Consider the following 23,339-nt stretch of genomic DNA (forward strand, 5'->3'; position numbering starts at 1 on the left):
ACCACGTTTTTTCATTTTTTTAAATATATTTTTATATTTTGTTATACAATTTTGCAAACAGGCAATTTTTTTCCTTCATTGATGTACACTGATGCGGCGGCAGTGATGGGCACCGATGGGTGGCAGTGATGGGCACTGATTGCTTACACTGATAGGCAGCACTGCTAGGTGGCACTGATTGGCACCACTGGTGGGCATTGATAGGTGTCACTCATGGGCATTGATAGGTGGCACTGGTGGGCACTGGCAGGTGACAATGACAGGTGGCACTGGCAGGGGGTACTGAATGGCACAGAGGAGGCAGATGTGCCTCCTTCCTCTTCGGGGCCAATGTCCCTTTAACATAAGACGGTAATCGTCTTTTTTTGGAGTGTGGGAGAAAAAAAAATGATCACTGAGCTTTTGTTTACACCATGTGATCAGCTGTCTTTGGACCGGTCCCGGCCCCTTACTACGATCGGTGATCATCCGAGTCTCAGTGACTCGGTGATCACAGCGTGCTCCCTGCGCGCCTTGCAGGGCACGTGAACAGGGGAGGGCGTCCTATGACGGCCTGCTGGAAATTGAGGTCTGCGCTGTAGCTGTCATTCGGCTATGGCTCGGACCTCAAGTGGTTAAGTTATGCCTTGTACACACTATCAGACTTTCCGACAACAAAACCATGGAATTTTGTTCAAAGGGCGTTGGCTCAAACTTGTCTTACATACACACGGTCACACAAATGTTGGCCAACAATTACGAACAAACATGAATGTAGTGACGTACTACGGGGTTTTTCAGCTCTTTAGCGCCACCCTTTGGGCTCCTTCTGCTAATTTTGTGTTAGTAGAAGTTTGGGGAGTGTTGATTCACGCTTTTCTTTTTGAGTTTTTTATTTTGCGCTATTATTATTATTATTATTATTCTTGATATCACTTGAAAAAAAAACTTTGAAAATTAGTTTGCAATAACTCCATCAGTATCACCAGCAAAGCAGCTTCATTATTATCCCATTAAAGAAGAAGAGAATTGTGTGCTGCATTTGGAGATTTCCTAATTTGCCACGTCACGAATGTTAATTTTCCATTACAAACACTAGTTTACAAGACCGTCCGCTTTTGCTTCTGAGCATGCGTGAACTTTTGTGCGTCGGACTTGCACACTCGTTCGCTCACCAATGTGTGCACATGCACATATCCAATGCGTGATGAACTGGCATTGCGGGCATTATGTTGGTCCTTTGCTTATGAATATTAGCACGTGTGTAATGTGTATGAGCATGAGCAGGTATCCACACTGGCCCTTTAGTGGTGGAGGTCCGGTTTATCTTACAGATATTCAATGGGCTGAAGTAGGATAAAAGTCAGACCAAAGTAGTGCAGGGAACATTTTCAAAGTCGGAGCGACTTGTGTCGGACCAGTTAAGATGTCTCTTATAGAGAAACATTGATTTTCACATGTCATACAACATGAGCTTTCAATGTTGGAGCGTTTGTCCTGAACCCGGCCTCAAACTGGTAACACACCATAACCACAATGTAATTCAATGCATTATACCTCTATGTGGGATGAGTCTAAAAAAAATGAGTTGTGTGATAGCACCTATTCAGTATGTTATGGTTCTCAGTGGTGGGGGGTGGGGGTAGGAGCAGGCAAAGCTTACTTCTTTCTGATTCCTAATGATGTAAGGATAAGTGTACGTGATGGAATCTGTGTTTTGGATGCAGATGTTGAAATAGAATTTTCCTAGATGGTGCAAACCTACATTTTTGGTAGAGTTGATTTTAAGTCTATTTATATAAATAATTTGGAATTATTGCAGTTAGTGTAGAGGTTTGCATTCACTTGTAGTGCTACCTTCGCAGAGGCCACTTATTTTAATTGGTTCACAGTGTAGAGGCCACCATCCACCCAAGTAAGGGTCCATGCACTCCGGCATCTAGGGGTTGTCTCTTTGTGAATTATTGCTGGAAGCAAGTGCTTCCAGGCCCCAGCTCTGCCACCACTGAGACTTCACAGAACAGCAACACAGTCCACAGGCTGCCTCTGGGGGCACTGTCCTCCTGAGGCTTGGAACTTTCCTTGATGAGAAAGGACTCTCTCTCCAGGGCTCCAGACTATTTAACATCTTCTGAGCCATCATCTGGATGCACAGAAGATGACCCTAATCAATATTCAGACTGGACCCTAATCAATATTCAGGCTGGTTATGTGAATGATCCCTCCCTAAGCTCTAGAAACTTCTTCTAGAGGCAGAGGGAAGCAATCAAACTCCCAGCCTATGAAACCCTGAACAGACCCAGCCAAACAATCTCTGCTCCCCTAAATTCCAGAAGAAGCCAAAATGTACCTAGCAGTCTAATTTGGAGGATGCTACACCAAATTGATAGGAGACAGGAAATAAGGGAAAATCTCTCCACTTAGGACACAGACAGTAACAAGACCTAAAGGTGGATCTAACCCTTCCCCACAGAACTAACAAAATGTCTTGGGTTGAAAAAGTAGAGGTAATAATTAAAGTGTTACTAAACCCAGGAGCCAGCATTCAATATATCTGGTCCTCAACAGTACACAGAACATGGAAAGGCAATTATTTTAGTAAATATAAACTGTTAAATATCTTTTCTCATCAGCGGTATAGAGCAGTCTTGTGATTTCCATCAGTGTCTAGCCAAGAACTGGTTAAAACTTGTAGGAGTTTTCATTCTCCTTTGACTGTCCTATGAGATTGCATGACCCCTGATCCTCTGTCTGGACAGTGCTGATTGGCCCTGTGCTGATGAAATGCACCCTCCCAAAAAAAATAAAAAAATATATAGCAACACACACCAAACTGAGCATGTGCAGAGTGTCTCCAAGGCTCTGTTCTATCCGCAGATGGATTGGGGATAGTAAAAGTAGGGGAGGATCAGAGAAGACAGGATCAAACAGACTTTTTTACACAATGCAGAGGATTTACCCCTTAGGATCCACAGTGAGTATAACAAGCATGCTTTACAGCATATACAGACTGATTTTATTGTTGTGGGTTTAGTAACCCTTTAAGTAACAAAAAGATAAAATTGTCATCTCCCTGGTGTATATGAATAGTATGAGCTATTGTAAAGTTTCAGATGTTGTGTTATGGCCAATCACACCCAGTGCTGGGACGGCTCTGAAAAACCTTGCACAGCATAATTCCAACGCAAGACAAGTGTGCGCTGAAAAAAGTGCAACATGCTTTTTTCGGCGCAATGTGGTGTAAGTCTAACTTCACATGCATGTGAATGCATACATGTATACCGTTTCTGAAAGCCACATTTCTGTGGGCACAGCAACCCATTCATTTGAATAGGATCCTGTACCTGTAGAAATGCAGCATAAATATCTCTGCACCTTTTTCAAATACGAGCCACAGGGAATGTGCAATTTCTCGCACTTTAAAATTCACTCGCTGTATTTTCAGATACGTGGGGGTGTCATTAAAAATGAATGCAATTTACATACTTTCCTGCATATACAGTCATGGCTGAAATTGTTGGGAGGAAAAAAAGCAAATTGGACATAATGTCACACAAAACTCCAAAAATGGGCTTGTCAAAATTCTTGGCACCCTTAACCTCCCTGGCAGTATGAATAGTTCTGGTTTTAGGTGCTGAAAGCGGTACAATTATTTAGCATGGAAATTTGCCGTTTTATATTGTAGTCCTGTAATTCTTAGGAATAACTCTCTTAAATCTGTTCAAACCAGAGTCTAGCAGACATCCCGGGTATGATAAAGTTTATAATATAATAAATAATAATAAAAATTATTCAATAATGTAATCAAATCCAAAAACACTGAAATTTGCTCATTTGCAGAATTGTTGCTGTCATTAGATTTAGTGTTTGATGACGAATTTCCCAACAAAACGCTATTGCTCAATTCTGCAAGTGATTATAATTTATTATCGCTGTTTTCTAGTTGGTCTAAAATCACTTTTGACATAAAGGGACACTTTCTGGTTGCTATGGACAATCTCCAAATTCCAGGCAGAAAAAAACAGTATTTATAATATAAAAGTGCATGCAGGGCACTGCAAAGACCACTAGGATCAAAGGGTGTGTGTAATTTTTTTTATACAGTACTGTAATCTGTAAGATTACAGTACTGTGTGTGTTTTGTGTGTTTTTACTTTTTTGAATTTGGTGCCGATCTCCACTCCCGTGCGCCGTAACGTTGCAGGGAACGGAGCTCGGCGGCACTCGGGCACTGTGTGAATCGAGTCGAGGACAGCTCGATCAACTTCTCCCTATGTCCTCCCTGTATCCAGCGATGCGATCCCGAGTCTGGCTCTGGGTTACGGCTTATGGTACTAAAATCCCAGCCCAAAACCAGACTCGGGATTACCGCCAGGGAGGTTAACTTAATATTTGGTTGCACACCCTTTGGAAAAAATAACTGAAATCAGTCGCTTCCTATAACCATCAATACGTTTCTTAAACCTCTCATCCGGAATTGTGGACCATTCTTCCTTTGCAAACTGCTCCTGGTGTCTCTTATTGGAAGGGCGCCTTTTCCCAACAGCAATTTTAAGATCTCTCCACAGGTGTTCAATGTTATTTAGATCTGCACTCATTGCTGGCCACTTTAGAACTCTCCAGCGCTTTGTTGCCATCCATTTCTAGGTGCTTTTTGACGTATGTTTGGGGTCATTGTCCTGCTGGAAGACCCAAGATCTCGGGTGCAAACCCAGCTTTCTGACACTGGTCTCTACACTGCGACCCAAAATCCTTTGGTAATCTTCAGATTTCATGATGCCTTGCACACATTCAAGACACTGACAGAGGCAGCAAAACAACCCCAAAATATCATTGAACCTTCACCATATTTCACTGTAGGCACTGTGTTATTTTCTTTGTAGGCCTCATTCCATTTTTGGTAAACAGTAGAATGATGTGCTTTATCAAAAAGCTATATCTTGGTCTCATCTGTCCACAAGACGTTTTCCCAGAAGAATTTTGGCTTACTCAAGTACATTTTGGCAAACTCTAGTCTTGCTTTTTTATGTCTCTGTGTCAGCAGTGGGCTCCTACTGGGTCTCCTGCCATAGCATTTCATTTCATTTAAATGTCGACGGATAGTTCGTGCTGACCCTGATACTCCCAGAGCCTGCAGGACACCTTGAATTTCTTTGGAACTTGTTTGGGGCTGCTTATCCACCATCCGGACTATCCTGCGTTGCAACCTTTCATCAATTTTTCTCTTCTGCCCACGCCCAGAGAGATTAGCTACAGTGCCATGGGTTGCATACTTCTTGATAATGTTGCGCACTGTGGACAATGGCAAATCTAGATCTCTGGAGATGGACTTGTAACCTTGAGATTGTTGAAATTTTTCCACAATTGTTGGTTCTCAAGTCCTCAAACAGTTCTCTTCTCCTCTTTCTGTTGTCCATGCTTAGTGTGGCACACACAGACACACAATGCAAAGACTAAGGCTGCTTTCACACTGGGGCGGGAGCGGCGTTGGCGGTAAAGCGTCGCTATTTTTAGCGGCGCTTTACCGTCATTTTAGCGGCGGTCTGCGGGCGCTAGCGGGGTGGTTTTAACCCCCGCTAGCGGCCGAAAAAGGGTTAAACCCGCCCGCAAAGCGCCGCAAAGCGCCGCTGCAGCGGCGCTTTGCCGGCGGTATTGCCGCGGTGTCCCATTGATTTCAATGGGTAGGAGCGGTATAGGAGCGGTGAATACACCGCTCCTTCGTGTGTGGGCTTCAGCGGACTTTTTCAGCGGACTGTCTGACGAACAAAGTCTTACGGAATTTCCGAAATTTTGTCCGTTCAAACTTGGTTTTGTCCGTCCAAACTTGGTTTCAGCGGACAGTCCGCTCGTGTGTAGGCAAGTTGGACAGACTAAGTATGGCGCATGCTCAGAAAGGATTTACACGGCCGAAGGTTGCATTGCAGTGTATAGGACGTCGTTTTTCTAGTCCCGTCGTACGTGCTGTACACGTCATCGCGCAAGCTTTCAGCGTGTGTGGTCAAGTCCATTCATGCAAATTTTGAACGGACTGTCTGTCGGATTGTCTGATGAACTTAGTTGGCCAGACAATCCGCCCGTGTGTACGCGGCCAAAGACACACCACAGCCTGCGTGGCTTGTAAAATGCAGTGTGAAGTTACGTTGCAGTGTTCACTATTAATATGCCTTTTTGCTTTACTTACAGTTTGGGAAAAGGATTGATAGAACCTTCACTTGGCATTTTGCATTGCATAGGTGTGTATATATATATATATATATATATATATATATATATATATATATACTGTATATACAGTGCATTGAAAAAGTATTCACACCCCTTGAAAGTTTCCACATTTTGTCATTAAGTTTATTTTATTGGGATTTTATGTGATAGACCAACACAAAATGGCACATAATTGTGAAGGGGAAGGAAAATGATAAATGGTTTTCAATTTTCTTTACAAATAAATATGTAAAAGTGTGGCGTGCAAATCTAGTGGAGCCCATTGCCTTCAGAAGTCACCTATTTAGTAAATAAAGTCCCCCTGTGTGCAATTTAATCTCAGTATAAATACAGCCATTTTGTGAAGCCCTCAGAGGTTTGATAGAGAACCTTAGTGAACAAACGGCATCGTGAAGGCCAAGGGACACACCAGACAGGTCAGGGTTAAAGTTGTTGAGAAGTTTAAAGCAAGAAAAACACAGAAAATACTTTTTTGGGACTTTTTAAGCGTATACATATACAAAAGGAGAAATATATATAGAAAAATATAAATTTTATTCAATTAAACAATCCATAAACAAGGATAAATTGATCAGTAACAGATACCACTATACGTGTAAATTGTTATTTCTACATGTTTCACCTGTTAAGTCTTCTCAGGAGATCCTTTTGCAATGAACACTGTAGGTGTGGACTGGTCACTACAATAAAAAAATCTTTTTCGTTTAGATTTGCTCTATAACTACATTTCTCCTTTGAAGTTTAAAGCAGGGTTAGGTTATAAAAAATATCCCAAGATTTGAACAACACACAGAGCACTGTTCAATCCATCATCTGAAATTGGAAAGAGTATGGCACAACTGCAAACCTACCAAGACATGGCCGTCCACCTAAACTGACAGGCCGGGCAAGGAGAGCATTAATCAGAGAAGCAGCCAAGAGGCCCATGGTAACTCTGGAGGAGCTGCAGAGATCCACAGCTCAGGTGGGAGAATCTGTCCTCAGGACAACTATTAGTCGTGTTCTCCACATATCTGGCCTTTATGGAAGAGTGCCATTGTTGACAGAAAGCCATAAGAAGTCTTGTTTGCAATTTGCGAGAAGCCATGTGGGGGACACAGCAAACATGCGGAAGAAGATGCTCTGGTCAGATGAGACCAAAATGTAACTTTTTGGCCTTAAAGAAAAACGCTATGTGTGGCGGAAAACTAACCCTGTGGATCACCCTGAACTCATCATCCCCACCGTGAAACATGGTGTGACAGCATCATATTGTGGGGATGCTTTTCTTCAGCACAGACAGGGAAGCTGGTCAAAGTTAATGGAAGTTGGATGGAGCCAAATACAGGGCAATCTTAGAAGAAAACCTGTAATGCCCCGTACACATGACCAGACTTTTCAACATCAAAAGTCCGACAGAATGATTCCGGCAGACCATTCGAACGTGTGTGGGCTGCAGCGGACTTTTGATTTGCAAAAGTCTGACAGACTTTAGAAATGGAACATGTTTCAAATTTTTCCGACAGAACTCTGCCGGACCCAGTTCCTATTGAGAAATCCGCTCGTGTGTGTGCTAGTCCGACGGACAAAAACCGACACTAGGGCAGCTATTGGCTACTGGCTATGAACTTCCTTATTCTAGTCCAGTCGTACGTCATCACGTTCGAATCCGTCGGACTTTGGTGTGATTGTGTGTGGCCAAGTCCGTTCATTCGGAAAGTCCGTCAGAACTCTGTCAGAACTCCGTCAGAACTCCGTCGAAAGTCTGTCGGACTTAGTCCCTCGAAAAGTCTGGTCGTGTGTACGCGGCATTAGAGTCTGCAAAAGACTTGAGACTGGGCGGAGGTTCACCTTCCAGCAGGAAAACAACCCTAAACATACAGCCAGAGCTACAATGGAATGGTTTAGATCAAAGCATATTCATGTGTTGGAATAGCGCAGTCAAAGTCCAGACCTAAATCCAATTGAGAATCTGTGGCAAAACTTGAAAATTGCTGATCACAGACGCTCTCCATCCAATTTGACAGAGCTTGAACTATTTTGCAAAGAATACAGCAAAAACCAGGTACAGCTGCTTACATATGCCTGTTTTTTGCTATATTCACTGTATATGTCACTTGATGTATTATATGATATATGTATATCTTTTATGATTGTTTGATTTATACTGTTTACTTTATAGATTTATCCTCCTAAAGAAGTGGTCCCTTGATCCCAAAACTGTTGAGGATTGCATAAATCTGTGAGCAAATCCTATAACCAGTAACCTGTTTGGAAGTCCACAAGTATCTGATTACTGTATTGATCTTCCCGCATTGTCTGATTTTTTGTGTTGTGATACATGATTTTATATGTAATAAACAAATATTTTATTTTAAAGTTGAACTTTGTTTTTGGTACCGAGATAGTCCATTCTCCCCTTGAATGTCTAGTAAGACAGCTTCAGCAACTGTCCCTATTTCCCTGATCAATAGCATACGAGAGAGATCTGGAGAGAGATAGAGAGATCTAGAGAGAGAGAGAGAGAGAGAGCGATCTAGAGAGAGAGAGCGATCTAGAGAGAGAGAGAGATCTAGAGAGAGATAGTAAGGGATCTAGAGAGAGAGAGAGAGACATAGAGAGATCTAAAGAGAGAGCGATCTAGAGAGAGATCTAGAGAAAGAGGGATCTGGAGATAGAGAGAGAGAGATCTAGAGATCTAGAGAGAGAGAGAGAGGGGATCTAGAGAGAGAGAGAGAGAGAGAGAGAGATCTAGAGATAGAGATCTAGAGAGAGAGAGAGAGATCTAGAGATAGAGAAAGAGACAGAGAGAGAGGGATCTAGAGAGAGAGAGAAAAAGATCTAGGGATAGAGAGAGAGATCTGGAGAGAGGGAGATCTAGAGAGAGAGAGAGAGAGAGAGATCTAGAGGAGAGAGAGAGAGAGATCTAGAGAGAGAGAGAGATCTAGAGAGAGAGAGGGGGAGATCTAGAGATAGAGAGACAGAGAGAGAGGGATCTAGAGAGAGAGAGAGAGAGATCTAGAGATAGAGATCTAGAGATAGAGATAGAGAGATCTAGAGATAGAGAGATCTAGAGATAGAGAGATCTAGAGAGAGAGATCTAGAGAGAGAGATCTAGAGAGAGAGATCTAGAGAGAGACAGAGAGAGAGGGATCTAGAGAGAGAGAGAGATCTAGAGATAGAGAGATCTAGAGATAGAGAGAGAGATATCTAGAGAGAGATATAGATCAAGAGAGAGATCTAGAGAGAGAGATAGATCAAGAGAGAAATCTAGAGATAGAGAGAGACAGAGAGAGGGGGATCTAGAGAGAGAGAGATATAGTGAGAGATCTAGAGAGGGCGAGAGATTGAGAGAGAGAGATCTAGAGATAGAGAGAGAGAGAGATAGATCGAGAGAGAGATCTAGAGATAGAGAGAGAGAGAGATGGAGAGAGAGATTGGGAGATATATAGAGACAGCGAGAGAGATCTAGAGAGAGAAAGAGAGAGAGATCTAGAGATGGATCTAGAGAGAGAGAGAGATCTAGAGATAGGGAGGGAGAGAGAGGTCTAGAGATAGAGAGAGAGAGATATCTAGAGAGAGAGAGAGATCTAGAGAGAGAGAGAAGAGAGAGATCTAGAGAGAGAGAGATCGAGAGAGAGAGATCTAGAGAGAGAGAGAGAAGAGAGAGATCTAGAGAGAGAGAGAAGAGAGAGATCTAGAGAGAGAGAAATCGAGAGAGAGAGAGAGATCTAGAAAGAGAGAGAGAGAGAGAGAGAGAGAGAGAGTAATCTAGAGATAGAGAGAGAGAGAGATCTAGAGATAGAGAGAGAGAGAGATCTAGAGATAGAGAGAGAGAGAGAGATCTAGAGATAGAGAGAGAGAAAGAGTAATCTAGAGATAGAGAGAGAGAGAGAGAGAGAGAGTAATCTAGAGATAGAGAGAGAGATATAGAGAGAATAGAGAGAGAGAGAGAGAGATCTAGCGAGAATAGAGAGAGAGAATAGAGAGAGAGAGAGATCTAGAGAGAGAGAGAGAAGAGAGAGAGAGCTCTCCAGTGTATCTTTCTTTATGTTTTGAACACAGCTTCCACTAAGTATTGTTTTGAAATTACATATAAAAAGTACACAGAGACCAACAATTAGAATAGTATCCAAGATCATTATATTGATTAATGATAGGATGATGACTTTAAATATGGCATTCTTCCACTATTTCTATCGGCCTGTACCTATTTTTCTGGCCTCCTCCAGTTGTTCGTATGTAGCAAGCTGTCCGCCTTCATATTCACACACAGCTCTGGCCTCTCTGTAGGTCAGTTGGTATTTTCCGTTCCGTGATTCTCGGTGATAAACTCCAGCTGCTTGTTCTGGAGAAAAATATGAGAAATAATAATTACATTATTTTTTTTTTTTTTTAACAGCATCCCTTTAAAGCCATTAACCCACCTCCAGCATTGCATATCATATTGAGGAGAGTATATCTGTGCCAGAAGCAGACAGCGGAGTGCTTCCACTGATGGGGAGCTGGATAGAAGCCCAGAAGTAGAACAAAGCTTTTTATGAAAATACTCGTTTTGTTACAGTATTCCAGTTGCAGGCAATAATACCTCCTGCAATGTTTAAAAGTAAACAGGTTTGTTTGTTGGTTCCTGAACATTTTAATCTGTAACAAAATGTTATAGTACTTGCAGAACAAAAACCTGGGAATGTCTCCAGGAATTATACTGAGATAATTTATGTGAAACGTTTATGTTGGGTTATGTCAGACAGAATTTTTTATTTGGTTAGTCTGTAGAGCAGTGTTTGTCTAGCTGCTAAAATGTTTTTAACATCAGCAAATTTGGAATAATTTGGTTGCCTTTAGGTCATCAAAAATATTAGCAATCCCCCTCTGTTTCTTTCTCTTTTTTTCTCTGGGGCGTATTTATAAAATCTGAATATCTGTTAGTCTAGATAACTTTATGTAAAGTCATTCTGTGTGAATAGGGCAAACCGAATGTTTATAGGGCTATATTCTTTGCAATTCAAATGGTTGAAGAAACATTTGCAGAAAAGGGCGCACTATGGCCACTAGATGGCGCTGGGGAGCACGTGAGGATCCTATGAGGATCCTTTTGATAGCTCTAGTGGCCATAATGCAGTATGGCCACTACTATATGTAATGTCGTTCTATGCGAATAGGGAAAACTGAATGTTTATAGGGCTATATTTTTTTTTGCAATTCACACGTTTGAAGTAAAAGCTTGGCCACTAGATGGGGCTGAGGAGAACATGAGGATTCTATGATAGCTCTAGTGCCCATAATGCAGTATGCAGGTTTCTGTTAAGTGGAGAAAATCTGTTCATATCCATACGTTGGAGGAGGGCATCTCCTATATTGATTTCGACCAACCTGTGACCCGGGAAGTTCGCTTTTTACAACCAGTTTATTGAGCACGTATGACCCTTAGAATATAATTTTGTTTGGGTCAACACCATTTGGTAAGCTTACATCTATTAAGGTGGTGGTATTGTCACACGGGTGGCTGCTTGGTTGAGCTATGATTGGGCGGTTCATCTGATATTCAATCTCATATTTGGGACTTCACTTCTATAAAGGACTGTCTATCTTTTTCACAAAAAAGTTTTCTTTTTTGTGTGTTATTTTTTGTTATACACAAGGTTCTTATAACTATAATAGGAATTAAATTGATTGTAAGGGTTTTTTTTTAACCATTTCCTACCCCTCCCAAAGTCAAATGACATCCACAGAAGGATTCTCCCATTCTGGGCGGGCATCATATGACATCCTGGGCTTCCCGGCCATCTAGGGGGCACACACGCGCTGACGGCGGCGCGCACCCCGTGCCACTCGGGAGCCGGCGCACGTGCCCTGCACCCGTGATTGCCGGTAACAGAGCCGGGATGTGGATCTGTGTGTTTAAACACACACAGGTCCACATCCTGTCAGGGAAGAGGAGACCGATCAGTATTCCTCTGTCCCCTTGTAAGTCCCCTCCCCCTACAGTTAGAATCACTCCCTAGGTAACACATTTAACCCCTTGATCACCCCCTAGTGTTAACCCCTTCCCTGCCAGTGACATTTATACAGTAATTGGTGCATTTTTATAGCACTGATCGCTGTATAAATGTGAATGGTCCCAAAATAGTGTCAAACGTGTCCGATGTGTCCGCCGCAATGTCACAGTCACAATAAAAATTGCAGATCACCGCCATTACTAGTAAAAAAAGAAAAATAGTAAATCTATCCCTATTTTGTAGACGCTATAACTTTTGTGCAAACCAATCAATATACGCTTATTGCGATTTTTTTTTATCAAAAATATGTAGAAGAATACATATCAGCTTAAACTGAGGAAAAAATCATTTAAAAAAAAAAATGGGATATTATAGCAAAAAGTAAAAAATATTGAATTTTTTTCAAACATCTCACTCTTCTTTTGTTTCATAGCACAAGAAATAAAAACTGCAGAAGTGATTAAATACCACCGAAAGTAAGCTCTATTTGTGGGGAAAAAAATTATAAAAATTAATTTGGGTACAGTGTTGAAAAATGAAAATTGACCTGGGCAGGAAGGGGGTGAAAATGCCCTGTATTAAAGTGGTTAAAATAAACATATCATACTTTCCTCCACTGTGCAGCTTGTTTTGCATAGAGTGGCCCTGAGCCTGTTCTTCTGGGGTCCCCCGGCGGCTCTTGCAGCTCTTACCCACGTCAGATAACCCCCTCGGAAAAGCACTCTCCCGAGGGAGTTACCTTGCGGGCATGCTCCCAAGTCCAGCATTCGGCGTCCATAGCCGCCAAATGTATGACTCGGCCCCGGGCGCCCACGCTAGAAGCCAATGGCTGCGCTGCTATCAATCTAGCCAATTAGGACACGAGACACTGGCTAGAGCTGGGGTGCTCATCCTCAGCACGAGAAAAAGAGGGCTCAGGTAAGTTAAACTGGGGCACTGGGGGCCTGCTGCACTGCAAGAGGTTTTTCACCTCAATGCATAGAATGCATTGAGGTGAAAAACCACAAAGGTTTACAACCCCTTGAAGTATGCTCCTTGGCACCATGTTATGGCTATTATGTGGTATTTTCCACATTCACACATTCGAATTGCAGAGAATATAGCCTGAGAACTTTTGATTGTGTTGTAGTTGCACAGGACAAATGTACATGCAGTTTTGATGAAAATCTATGTCAAATTTCTTATAAATACTCTGTCTTCTTTTTCTATTCTATTCCACCCCACCCCACACCTTTCTCCCCTGCCCAACTCTTCCTCTCTACTAGCCATCTCATTATCCCACTGCTCCCCACCCCTCTCTTCCTCTCTTTCTCATCTCTCTGTCTTTCTAGCCTATTCACTTTCTTCCTTGTCTGTCTCACTCTGTGATTCCCCCAATTGTTCTCCTCCCTCTTTTGCGTGTACTTACCCTCCATACCTTTCTTTTTACTTCTGACTCTCCCTCCTCTTTCTCTATCCCTCCCTTATACTCTCCTTCCACCCCTTATTTTTGCTCCTTATTGCTCTTTCTTCTCTCTCTCTCTCTTTCCCTCGCTATCTTACTTTTACACTTTTCTTCACAATTCACTCTTTGTTTTCGTTTGGTAGGTGAACATGGATGGCCAAAAATCACTCAAATGCCACCCGCCCTTGGTCATTATCAATGCAGCTCCAGCTGGAATAGTCCTCCACCCTGCCGCTTTTAGGATTCATTTAACTATTTGATGTGGTGAACACCTGCACTTGAATGTTTTACTGAGGGCAGAGAGAGGTGACCAAAGAGAATACAATGCTTTCCACTGAGCTCAGCAAAATGCTTACGAGAAGTGTACCCCATGGGAGAGCCTTTCTAGCTCCGGTTCAGACCATCCTCACCACAACCTGTAGAGCCAGAACTTGGGAGGTCCCATGAACACATACCCTCTCTTTCTTTACCATTGTTCTCTCTCTTGGCTGTGCCAGGAGAAGCATGCTGATGTGCAATATCAGCAATATGTAATAAAAACAAACGTTTTTTTAAGTGATCTGGCTGCTGCAAGATGAATTATGATGGCTGTATTTTGTATGTTTATGTCTTATGTCTTAGGACAGTAATGTGTTAACAACCTAAGAACCATAGGAGGACAAACTCTGCAGGTGAGGACACAGCCGGGCCGGACTGACCATTCAGCAACTCGGGCTCTGCCCGAGGGCCCCGGGCCACTAGGGGGCCCCATCAGGGTTGCCAGCCTCAGTAAAACCAGGGACAGTATGTAAAAATCTGTGTTTTTTTTACATCTGCCATCTGAAATGTCCCTTGCCGACATCCTTTTGATCTAAAAATCCCGAGATTATAGCTGCCCCACCTCTCCAGTACCTTCTCAGCCAATAGAAACATATCTGTGTATACTATGTGTACATGTATGTGTAACCTGTGTGATTTTATACTGTGTGTGTGTGTGTATTTGTGTATACTGTGTGGCCCCATAATCTCTGATTGCTTGGGGGCCCCATAATCTCCTATTACCCGGGGGCCCCATGAGTTGTCAGTCCGCCCCTGGACACAGCAGCCTTCTTCTATGGCAAAAGGACATAATTTCAAGGACACTGAAGTTGACATTGTGGACAGAGGACAATGTTTTTATAGAAGATGCTAAAGATGCCATCTAGACTGGTATAACCATCCCTGGGTGGGGCCTTCAAAACCATCTTAATCCAAATATAATTCTGTTTAACATCTCTACCCCAGCGATTTGACATGAGTTAATACCTTTGACCATGTAACTCAAGCCAATGACACCTGTTCCAGAATCTATGACAATGTTGAAAAAAGGTGTTTCACAAACTTCCACACCTCCCATAAGGTTCTTGGGTAATTAAGATGTAGTTATTGTGTTGTGTGGTGCGGCGGCAATAATACACACATTCCAAGTGCGATGAAAGAACTTGTATTGAAATAATGCAAAGACAGTTTACAATAAATCTAGTGGGAAGACAACCCAACCGGGAACACTCATGGAATCCAACAGCGTAAAGAGAGCAGGTTTCAGCCGAACTCACAGCACCTGTTAGGAGGGGCAGAATGGAGTCTGGCCGTCTCATGCCCAAGCAGGAAGCTGTCCAGAGAAGTTGGGAGCCCTATGCTTCCCTCCTCGTCAGGAACCTTTTCCTGTCACTAGTTCTGTCCCTAACTCACTCACAAAATGCACGCCAAGCCTGTGAGCTAGGGCCTTAAATAGGCTCTGCCTGACTCAAGGTGGCTGCTAGAGTCACATGGGGCATGCATCCAATTGGATAGATTTCCAAGTGACCCAGGAAAACATAGAGAATCCATGTTCCTCTTGACTTCCTCTCCAACTGCAATGCCACTGCAGAAGAGCGCCACCTGCAGTGGAGAAAAGAGACTATACCTGCCTACAAACATCTGCCTTGGCATTTTTTCTATTTCCTGTGCTTTTTTTAACATTATTTAGTAAAAACATGAATGCATGAATCAAAAAATAAATCTTTCACTGGATATAATAAATGAAAGTCTTGCTTGGAAGGTTAAAATAAATACTTAAGCCAATTATGTGTATATTAAAAATGGCTTTGGAATGATGTGAACATACCAACTAATAAAATTATATTAAACATGTGTGGGATGTTAGAGCCAGTGATATAAAATGGTAGGAAACTACTAGAGGCTCTCGGGAATTGTGAGCTCCTAAAACCTCCACTGAGCTCTATGGAAAACAAGTCCATGATGTGGTGACAAATCTGGCAATGCTTAAACTGTGATTTCTGCTTTCAGATTCCTTTAACCATTATGGCATGATGCTGCATTTTTGATGAATCAGATCATGAAGATCTGGATAGTGTGTACTATAGCTATAACAGAATTATGACTTATTTATTAAGTCAAAACAATAGTCTCTGGTGACAAAGACGACTACAGTATATAAAAAAGAAAATCAGATAAATAGCATATCGGGTGATATCAGGTATTAACATTTTGAAATTGTTGCCAAGATACTGCAGTATCATATCTGAAAATAAATTAATTTTTAATAATTCCCATATACCCGGAGATCTAGGAGGCAAGATTTTGGTTCAAAGACGTACGCAGCTGGACTGTTCTTTGATCTTTGTGACATAAAGTCAAACTAAAGACAAAACATTTTTTTTCGTTTTGGATAGAGTAAGGGGGGATTATAATCCCCATCTGGTCCTTTTTCTGCCATCTGTGTCCCATTGGGGAGATTTCCTTACATTTTCTGTCCCATAGCTACAATAGAAAGTGAGAAGGAATTCTTGGTTGCCATCATGGTCATCAGAACTACTGCCCCCATTGAAAGATGTCTATTCCTGTTCAGGTGACATTGATAATGATCACCAGGGCACATAGAGGGGGTGAATCTGTACAGCTTCGATCAATGAAAATCAACCAATGAACAGAGGATGAATGAAAAGTCTGTCTCCCCCATTCATAAAGCACTTTCCATTCAAGGAAGCTATAGTACGGTTTCTATGAATGGAGGAGTGGGAAAAAAGGGTGGGAATAGTGAACACTCTTGGGTCCAGCACTCGTATTAAAGTGGTTCTAAAGCCCAAACATTTTTGACCTTGATGCATTCCTTGCATTAAGGTTTAAAATGTTTAGGTATCAGCATCCCCCCTAACCTCCCCCCTTTTTACTTACCTGAGCCCTCATTCAGTCCAGCACTGTGCACGCCTGCAGCTCCTCTCTCCCCTCACTTCCGGGCTATTGGCTCCCAGTACTCTCAATCAAAGCCAATGATGAGGGAGCGGGGGGGCAAGGCTGAGTCTGTGTCAATAGATGCAGCAGCGGGACCCAGGGGTGAGCATGCATGAGTGTCCCCATGGGAAGCGGCCTACAATGGGGGCATTGGTCATATTGTCTTACTGATTTCATGGAAATATACACCAAATGCACACCAGTGTTATCAATGACATCATTAATTAGACTTATGTCAGGAATCATATATGATGTCTTCAGAAAGCTGTTAGGTGCGGAGTACGTTACAGGGTAGCAATCTAGTTACCAAATTTTCTTTATTTTTGCCACATTAAAGCGGAGGTTCGCCAAAAAAAAAAAAAAAATTATTTAAAGCCAACAGCTACAAATACTGCAGCTGCTGACTTTTAATATATGGACACTTACCTGTCCAGGGAGCCCGCAATGTCGGCAGCCGAAGCCAATCTGCCTGTCGGCTCTCGCCTGCTGCCGCCGCCGTCCTCGGTAAGGGAATCAGGAAGTGAAGCCGCTTCACTTCCTGGTTCCCTACTGCGCATGCGCGGGTCATGTTGCGTGTCCTCACTGGTCCCTGCTGTCTTCTGTCTCCCAGAAGACAGTGGGGGAGGACAGAGTAGGCGCCGGAAGTGGCATAGGTCATTGCGAACACCGCAGTGATCTATTTTAGGAAGAGGGAACAAATACCTGTATTGGACAGGTATTTGCTCCCTCCTCCCCCCTGAAAGGCGCCAAATGTGACACCGGAGGGGGGGGGATTCCAAAAAGTGGAAGTTCCATTTTTGGGTGGAACTCCACTTTAACACTCCAATATTTTCCACTAGACTGCCAAGTAATTGTAAATAAGAGTAACTCACTTTAACAGCAATATCATACCCGTCTGGCAAGACCAGAGACAAGACCAGAGATTGCCCAATGATTCCTATTGTCACTGAAGTAATCATAGTCTGTTAGCACCAATTCTGCCATGAAAGCCCTTTAAAGTTGAATTTTTGGTAAAATCCATGTTACTTTTGCAGTGAGGCTCATCCCACACTCCAAGGGTTGTCTAGGGGAACATAAACAGAATTTTACTTACATTATCCCTCTTTTAACCGACAGCTGGCCCTCTCCTCTTTTCTTTTCTTTTGGAGATTGTATAGACATTTTATTTGCCCAAATTTCCTAGTGCTTTCCTGTGCCCGAGGAGCCACAGATGCTGCATATATCCTGCCATAGGAAAGAATGACTGTACACTCTTGTAAACGCTGATGCTTCTGTGCATCATTTACCAGCGTATGCACGTCCAGTTTATTTCAGTTTTATGCTCAGGGAATATGTTGGATGCCCATGGGCAGGTAAATGCCACATACAGTCATTCACTTGTATGGCAGGCTGTATGTGGCACCAGCAGCTCAAACAAATGGCAACCACCCCAACCTGTAACCGGCCTTTGCAGCAAGGAGTACATTGAAGGGCGACGCATGGCACCAGCAGCTCCCTGGGCGTGGAAATGGTTGGACAATTTACGCTAGGCATATAAAATGCCTTTAAAATCTTTGTGTACATTAAACCTTAATGTTTCCCTAGACAAAAATAAGTGTTTAACTCTCGCGGTGCAGGGAGAAGCTCACTGCAAGGGTAACTTTGGATTTTACCGAGAGTTCAGCTTTATAGAGATCTGTCACCAAACTAATAATTTCAACAACAATTTTCCCATAACAGACTCTGTCAGTCTCTAAATAATCATACATGCAGTACCCTGCAAGTTGAGACTCATTTTACTCCTTTTACCTTCGGCGTCCTAGGAGTTGGAAAAATGGAGCCACAACGTGCAATGAACAAAACAAGCATTTGTCAGTCCTGAAAATGTTCAGCTTTGAAGACACTGACAGAGGCTTCAGTATTGGAACAAAAGGGGGGCACTGTAGGAAGCATGGGCCAAAGGAGTGAGTATAATGTCTCTTCTCTTGCAGGGTTCTGCAGGTATTATTTATTTTTTACAGGCTAACAAAGTCTTTAAAAATGGAACTCTGGAATATTTTTAACCAATTACAAACTTTCCATGCCTTTTTGTATAAAAGAGGCCATTTTGGTGGAGGCAGGGCTTTGCTTTCTCATATCAGAGCCTCCAAAAGGGAGAACATTGGCCAACACAGTACTGACGCCAAATATCATCCCAGCTACATCACCAACCTCATCTCAACATATCGCCCAAATTGTCCACTCCTCTTCTCCTAAGACCTCCTGCTCTCTAGCTCTTTAGCTCCTTTATTACCTCCTCCCATGTTCACCTCCAATACTTCTCCAGAACTCCTTACCCCAGTATGTTCAGTTATCTAATACCCTGCCCACCTTTAGGCAATCCCTGAAAACTCACTTATTCAGGGAAACCTACCCCACCTCTTTCTAAAAACTGTACTTCAGCCACCTCCATCAGATTACCCCTCAGAGCTGTTACCTTTTGTACCACTCCCTTTAGATTGTAAGCACAATAAGCAGGGCCCTCCTAATCCTCCGTTATTGAAATGTATTGTAACTGACCTGCCTTCTTTTATGTTGTAAATTGCTGTACAAACTCTTGGCACTATATAAATCCTGTACAATAATAATCTCACTCTAATGGCTGGGTTCATACTGATGCGAATTGAATGTGGGTTTCCGCACACCCAATTTGCATGACAGGAGACTTTGACCGGCTCTCAATGGAGCCGGTTCACACAGCTCCAGGGCGGCCGTGGATCGCACTGGAATGGGGTCCTATGTGGATTTGGCGCTGTTTCAGGTCCAAATTCAGGCTGAAATTCCAACCTATTTTGCACCTGAAACAGTGAACGAGGATGCACTGGACCACCTGCTGTGAGCCGCAGCTAGTGTGAACCCAGCCTTAAAGTGGATGTATTGGTTATCTAGAAGGATATACATGCCTCCTTTATGTATATTTATCTGTCAAATGTCTCCCCTCTGTCTGCTATGAGAGCCGAAAAACTGCAGATTTTGTGGGTGGGTCTGTTTTCCAGTGATCAGTGGGCAGAGTCATGATGTCAGTAGACTCCCCGCCCACCTCTACACTCCCCTTATCAATGTGAATTTTCTCCTGTGTATTTCTTACACTGAACTTCTGCTATGATCTCTAACATCCAGTCACAAACCAGAAAAGTCCCCACATGACTTCAGCATGCCCAATCATGCTGAGGTGTGGAACAGCCAATCCTTGCAGAGCAGCAGAAGGAAGGAGTGGGAGGGAATTAAAAAATAAGGCCTGTCTCTTAGGCTAGTGCACAAGATATGTAAATCACCTGTCACTCACAGCAAGGGGGAGGATTTGACAAAGTTTTTCTCTGTTTGTCAAGATTTATCTCACTGAACAATAAAAGAGGATTGCTCAGAGCTGGATTAACTTTTTGTGGCAAGACTGGGCTCAAATGATAGGAAATCTTATACTCTACATCAGGGATATGCAATTAGTGGACCTCCAGCTGTTGCAGAACTGCAAGTCCCATGAGGCATAGCAAGACTCTGACAGCCACAAGCATGACACCCAGAGGCAGAGGCATGATGGGACTTGTAGTTTTTCAACAGCTGGAGGTCCGCTAATTGCATATCCCTGCTCTACATTATGACATCAAATATTTTTTTTTTTCGGGTTTACATCTACTTTAAAGAGGAAGTAAACCCTGATGGGTTTACTTCTTCTTTGTTTCCCTGCAAAGGTAAAGCATAATAGCCCATTATGTGTCACTTACCTGACACAGGAGCCAGCGATGTCACCACTGTCTACTCTTCCACGGAGCGTCCATCTTCTTTCCGGGTATCGTGGCTCCGGCGCTGTGATTGGCCGGAGTGGCGATTACGTCAATCCCGCGGATGCGCACGAGAGCCGCCACTAACGGCATATCACCGTTAGCAGCGGCATGCTCAGTGCCATCGGTGCCTGTCTTATTGCAAATATCTCCTAAACTGTGTATGTTTAGGAGATATTTCTTGGACCTACAGGTAAGCCTTAATCTAGTGGCACACTAACGTTAGAGGACGTGCACTGCTATTTTTCCAAACAAATTTCAAAAAACATACTCTTCAGGGTACTGCTTAGGCAGAATTAAGGCTTCTATCTGTTCCCTGTAACATATTTTTTTTTCACTTTTTAGGTTCATATCTACTAAAAATAGGCCTGTTAGCAACAGGGTCTGCTTTATCGTATTTAATATACTGTACACTGTTGATTAAACTCATACTATTTTTTCCCTAGCTGTAAATGCACAAATCTTAGATTTGTAGAGCTTTAAGCCTTGGCAAACTCCATCAGAACATGCTGCTTTGTGGCCTCACAATGCTTGCCTGCTACAGTTTGCTTATGTTGGTCTAGATTACTATACAAAATGTGATATCTCTTGGCTTGAAAAACGCAGAGGTTTTCTGAGGTCCTACAATTACTTTAAAGCAGCCTGCTGTCAGTCATAACTCTGTTTTTATTAAAGTGATGTGTTTTCTTATGAAGAAATCGGATCAATTATTGTGAAGCAAGACAGAAATTTTCATGAAGCATTGAGCATATTTTCCACGTTAAATGTCCATTTAGATGATCATCATCTATTTCTCAATGCGCCTAATTTTAACAAGCTGGGGAGATGGGTGTAGACCTGACCACTGTGTAATTGATGCAATTTAAATTGCATTAAATTGAAGTGAGTGACATCCTGGCACCGTGCTCACATTAAAGCATCTTCAATGGATGTTCTTTGTAGGCCAAGAAGAAACATATTTTCAAACAATTACGAAAGCCATTTTGCACTTGTGAGAACTTTCCCTTTCATTTCTGAGACATCTTGGTTCCATCATCGTCCTTTATACTATAGAGGTTTATCCATATGAAACTACATTTTATAAGCCCAAACCTGCTTCTTGAAAAATACCCAAGCTATGCCTGAAGTAACTACCTTTCTCATTCCCTCCAATGCAAAAAATGCATAAACTTGCTACAAATCTCCATCAACTGATTAAAAAATATATAAATGCAGAAAAATCTTGTTGAGCCAGGTCCTGTCCATTGCTGATTCAAGAGTTTTACTTGGTCAGTTAGGCCTCTTGCACAGAGCTGTAGTTGAGTTGAGCATATGGGCATACAGTGTAAAATACACCTGTACAGCTGCAGATTATTTTAGCACATAGGACTGCATTGCAGAAAATGTTGTGTGCATGTAACCACTGGTACTGGCATGCTTCATGCCCACATATGGGTGTATTTTTTTTTATGTCTGTAATGCAATCCTATGGGTTAAAATACACTGTGGCTCTGAGGTGCCATAACAACAGAAATATTTGACACTGTACACCCATATGCTGTTCTTCAAGGGGCCCTAATATGATGGGTATCCTTAAAAAGAAATATTCATCATGTGGTCATTAGTAAGAATCTGAATTGTTAAATTTAAATTGTTATAATATGGCAGCCTTACCTTTCAGGGATAAATGTGTGCTGTCATTTAGTTGTATTTTCTCACTGCCAGAGAACAGTCCATTATCATTACCTTTAGGCACCCGAGAAGGCTGAGCTCTAGGCTGATGACTGAAACAATGGAGGTTTTTTACGACAGGCAAATCCACTTTGCACTGCAAGTGCACTTGGAAGTGCAGTCGCTCTAAATTTAAGGGGTAGATCTGAAATGAGTGGAAGCGCTGCTGATTTTATCATCCAATCATATGTAAGCTAAAGGGCTGTTTTTTATTTTCCTTGCATGTCCCCCTCGGATCTACAGAGACTTTACTTCTAAACGCACTTTCAGTGCACTTTCAAGTGCACTTGCAGTGCAAAGTGGATTTGCCTTTCGTAAATAACCCCCAATGTTAGGTATGTTGGAGGTCTAGTAAATGTAAATAAAAAAGTATCGGTGCTACTCCAGACCAGCCAGAGTCCCTTTGACCAAGCCCCGGTGGGCGGAGAGAAATACATCTGGGTGTATGGTGTGGTGGAGACATGTAGGCTGAGCTTGTTCACCTGGGCTGGTTGGGAATAGTGGCGACCAGGTCTTCTTTACATTAAGTGGGGATTCAGATTATGACAAATGTCCATAGGTGAGTGCTTTCCCTTATTCATTAGAAAGGGTTAGACTATGGTTTTGAGGAAAGTTTAACTTCTGCAGGAAATGTCCTAGTGTTGGAATATATCTTCTGATATTATATTAGTCATTGTTTACAGATAAAATAGATAAGCTAGTGCAATATGTTACTTTTCCTTGGCCTGTGTAACAGGGTGCTCTGCCGGCTCTGCTCCCACTCTCCCCCCTTGTCCCCCTGCAGCAGTGAAAAGTGACAGAGGAGCTGGAGGAGCGGGTCGTGCTCTCCTGAACTTGCTTTCCTCCTGCCTTCCTTCACCATTGATTAACCGAGACTCTTGTGTGATTGTGCAGTTGGAGGGTTTCTTCCCCAGCTGCTGTGCGGGGAATAGAGCAGACTGTGTATGTGGAGAT

At 42.6% G+C, this 23,339-nt stretch overlaps 1 protein-coding gene across 1 annotated transcript in view; it reads right to left on the reverse strand.

Moving 5' to 3' along the window:
• The window catches only part of TNFAIP6 (TNF alpha induced protein 6), a 65,154-nt gene that overhangs the window by 31,890 nt on the left and 9,925 nt on the right, over nt 1–23,339 (reverse strand). The window contains exon 2 of the mRNA XM_077447719.1: nt 10,394–10,531. Coding sequence (XP_077303845.1) covers nt 10,394–10,531 — 138 coding nt within the window. The remainder of the gene's footprint in view (nt 1–10,393; nt 10,532–23,339) is intronic.

The sequence above is a fragment of the Lithobates pipiens genome, unplaced genomic scaffold (genome assembly GCF_037356315.1).
Source record: "Lithobates pipiens isolate NorthernLeopardFrog02 unplaced genomic scaffold, aLitPip1_a1.2 Scaffold_22, whole genome shotgun sequence".
NCBI classification, from domain to species: Eukaryota; Metazoa; Chordata; class Amphibia; order Anura; family Ranidae; genus Lithobates; species Lithobates pipiens.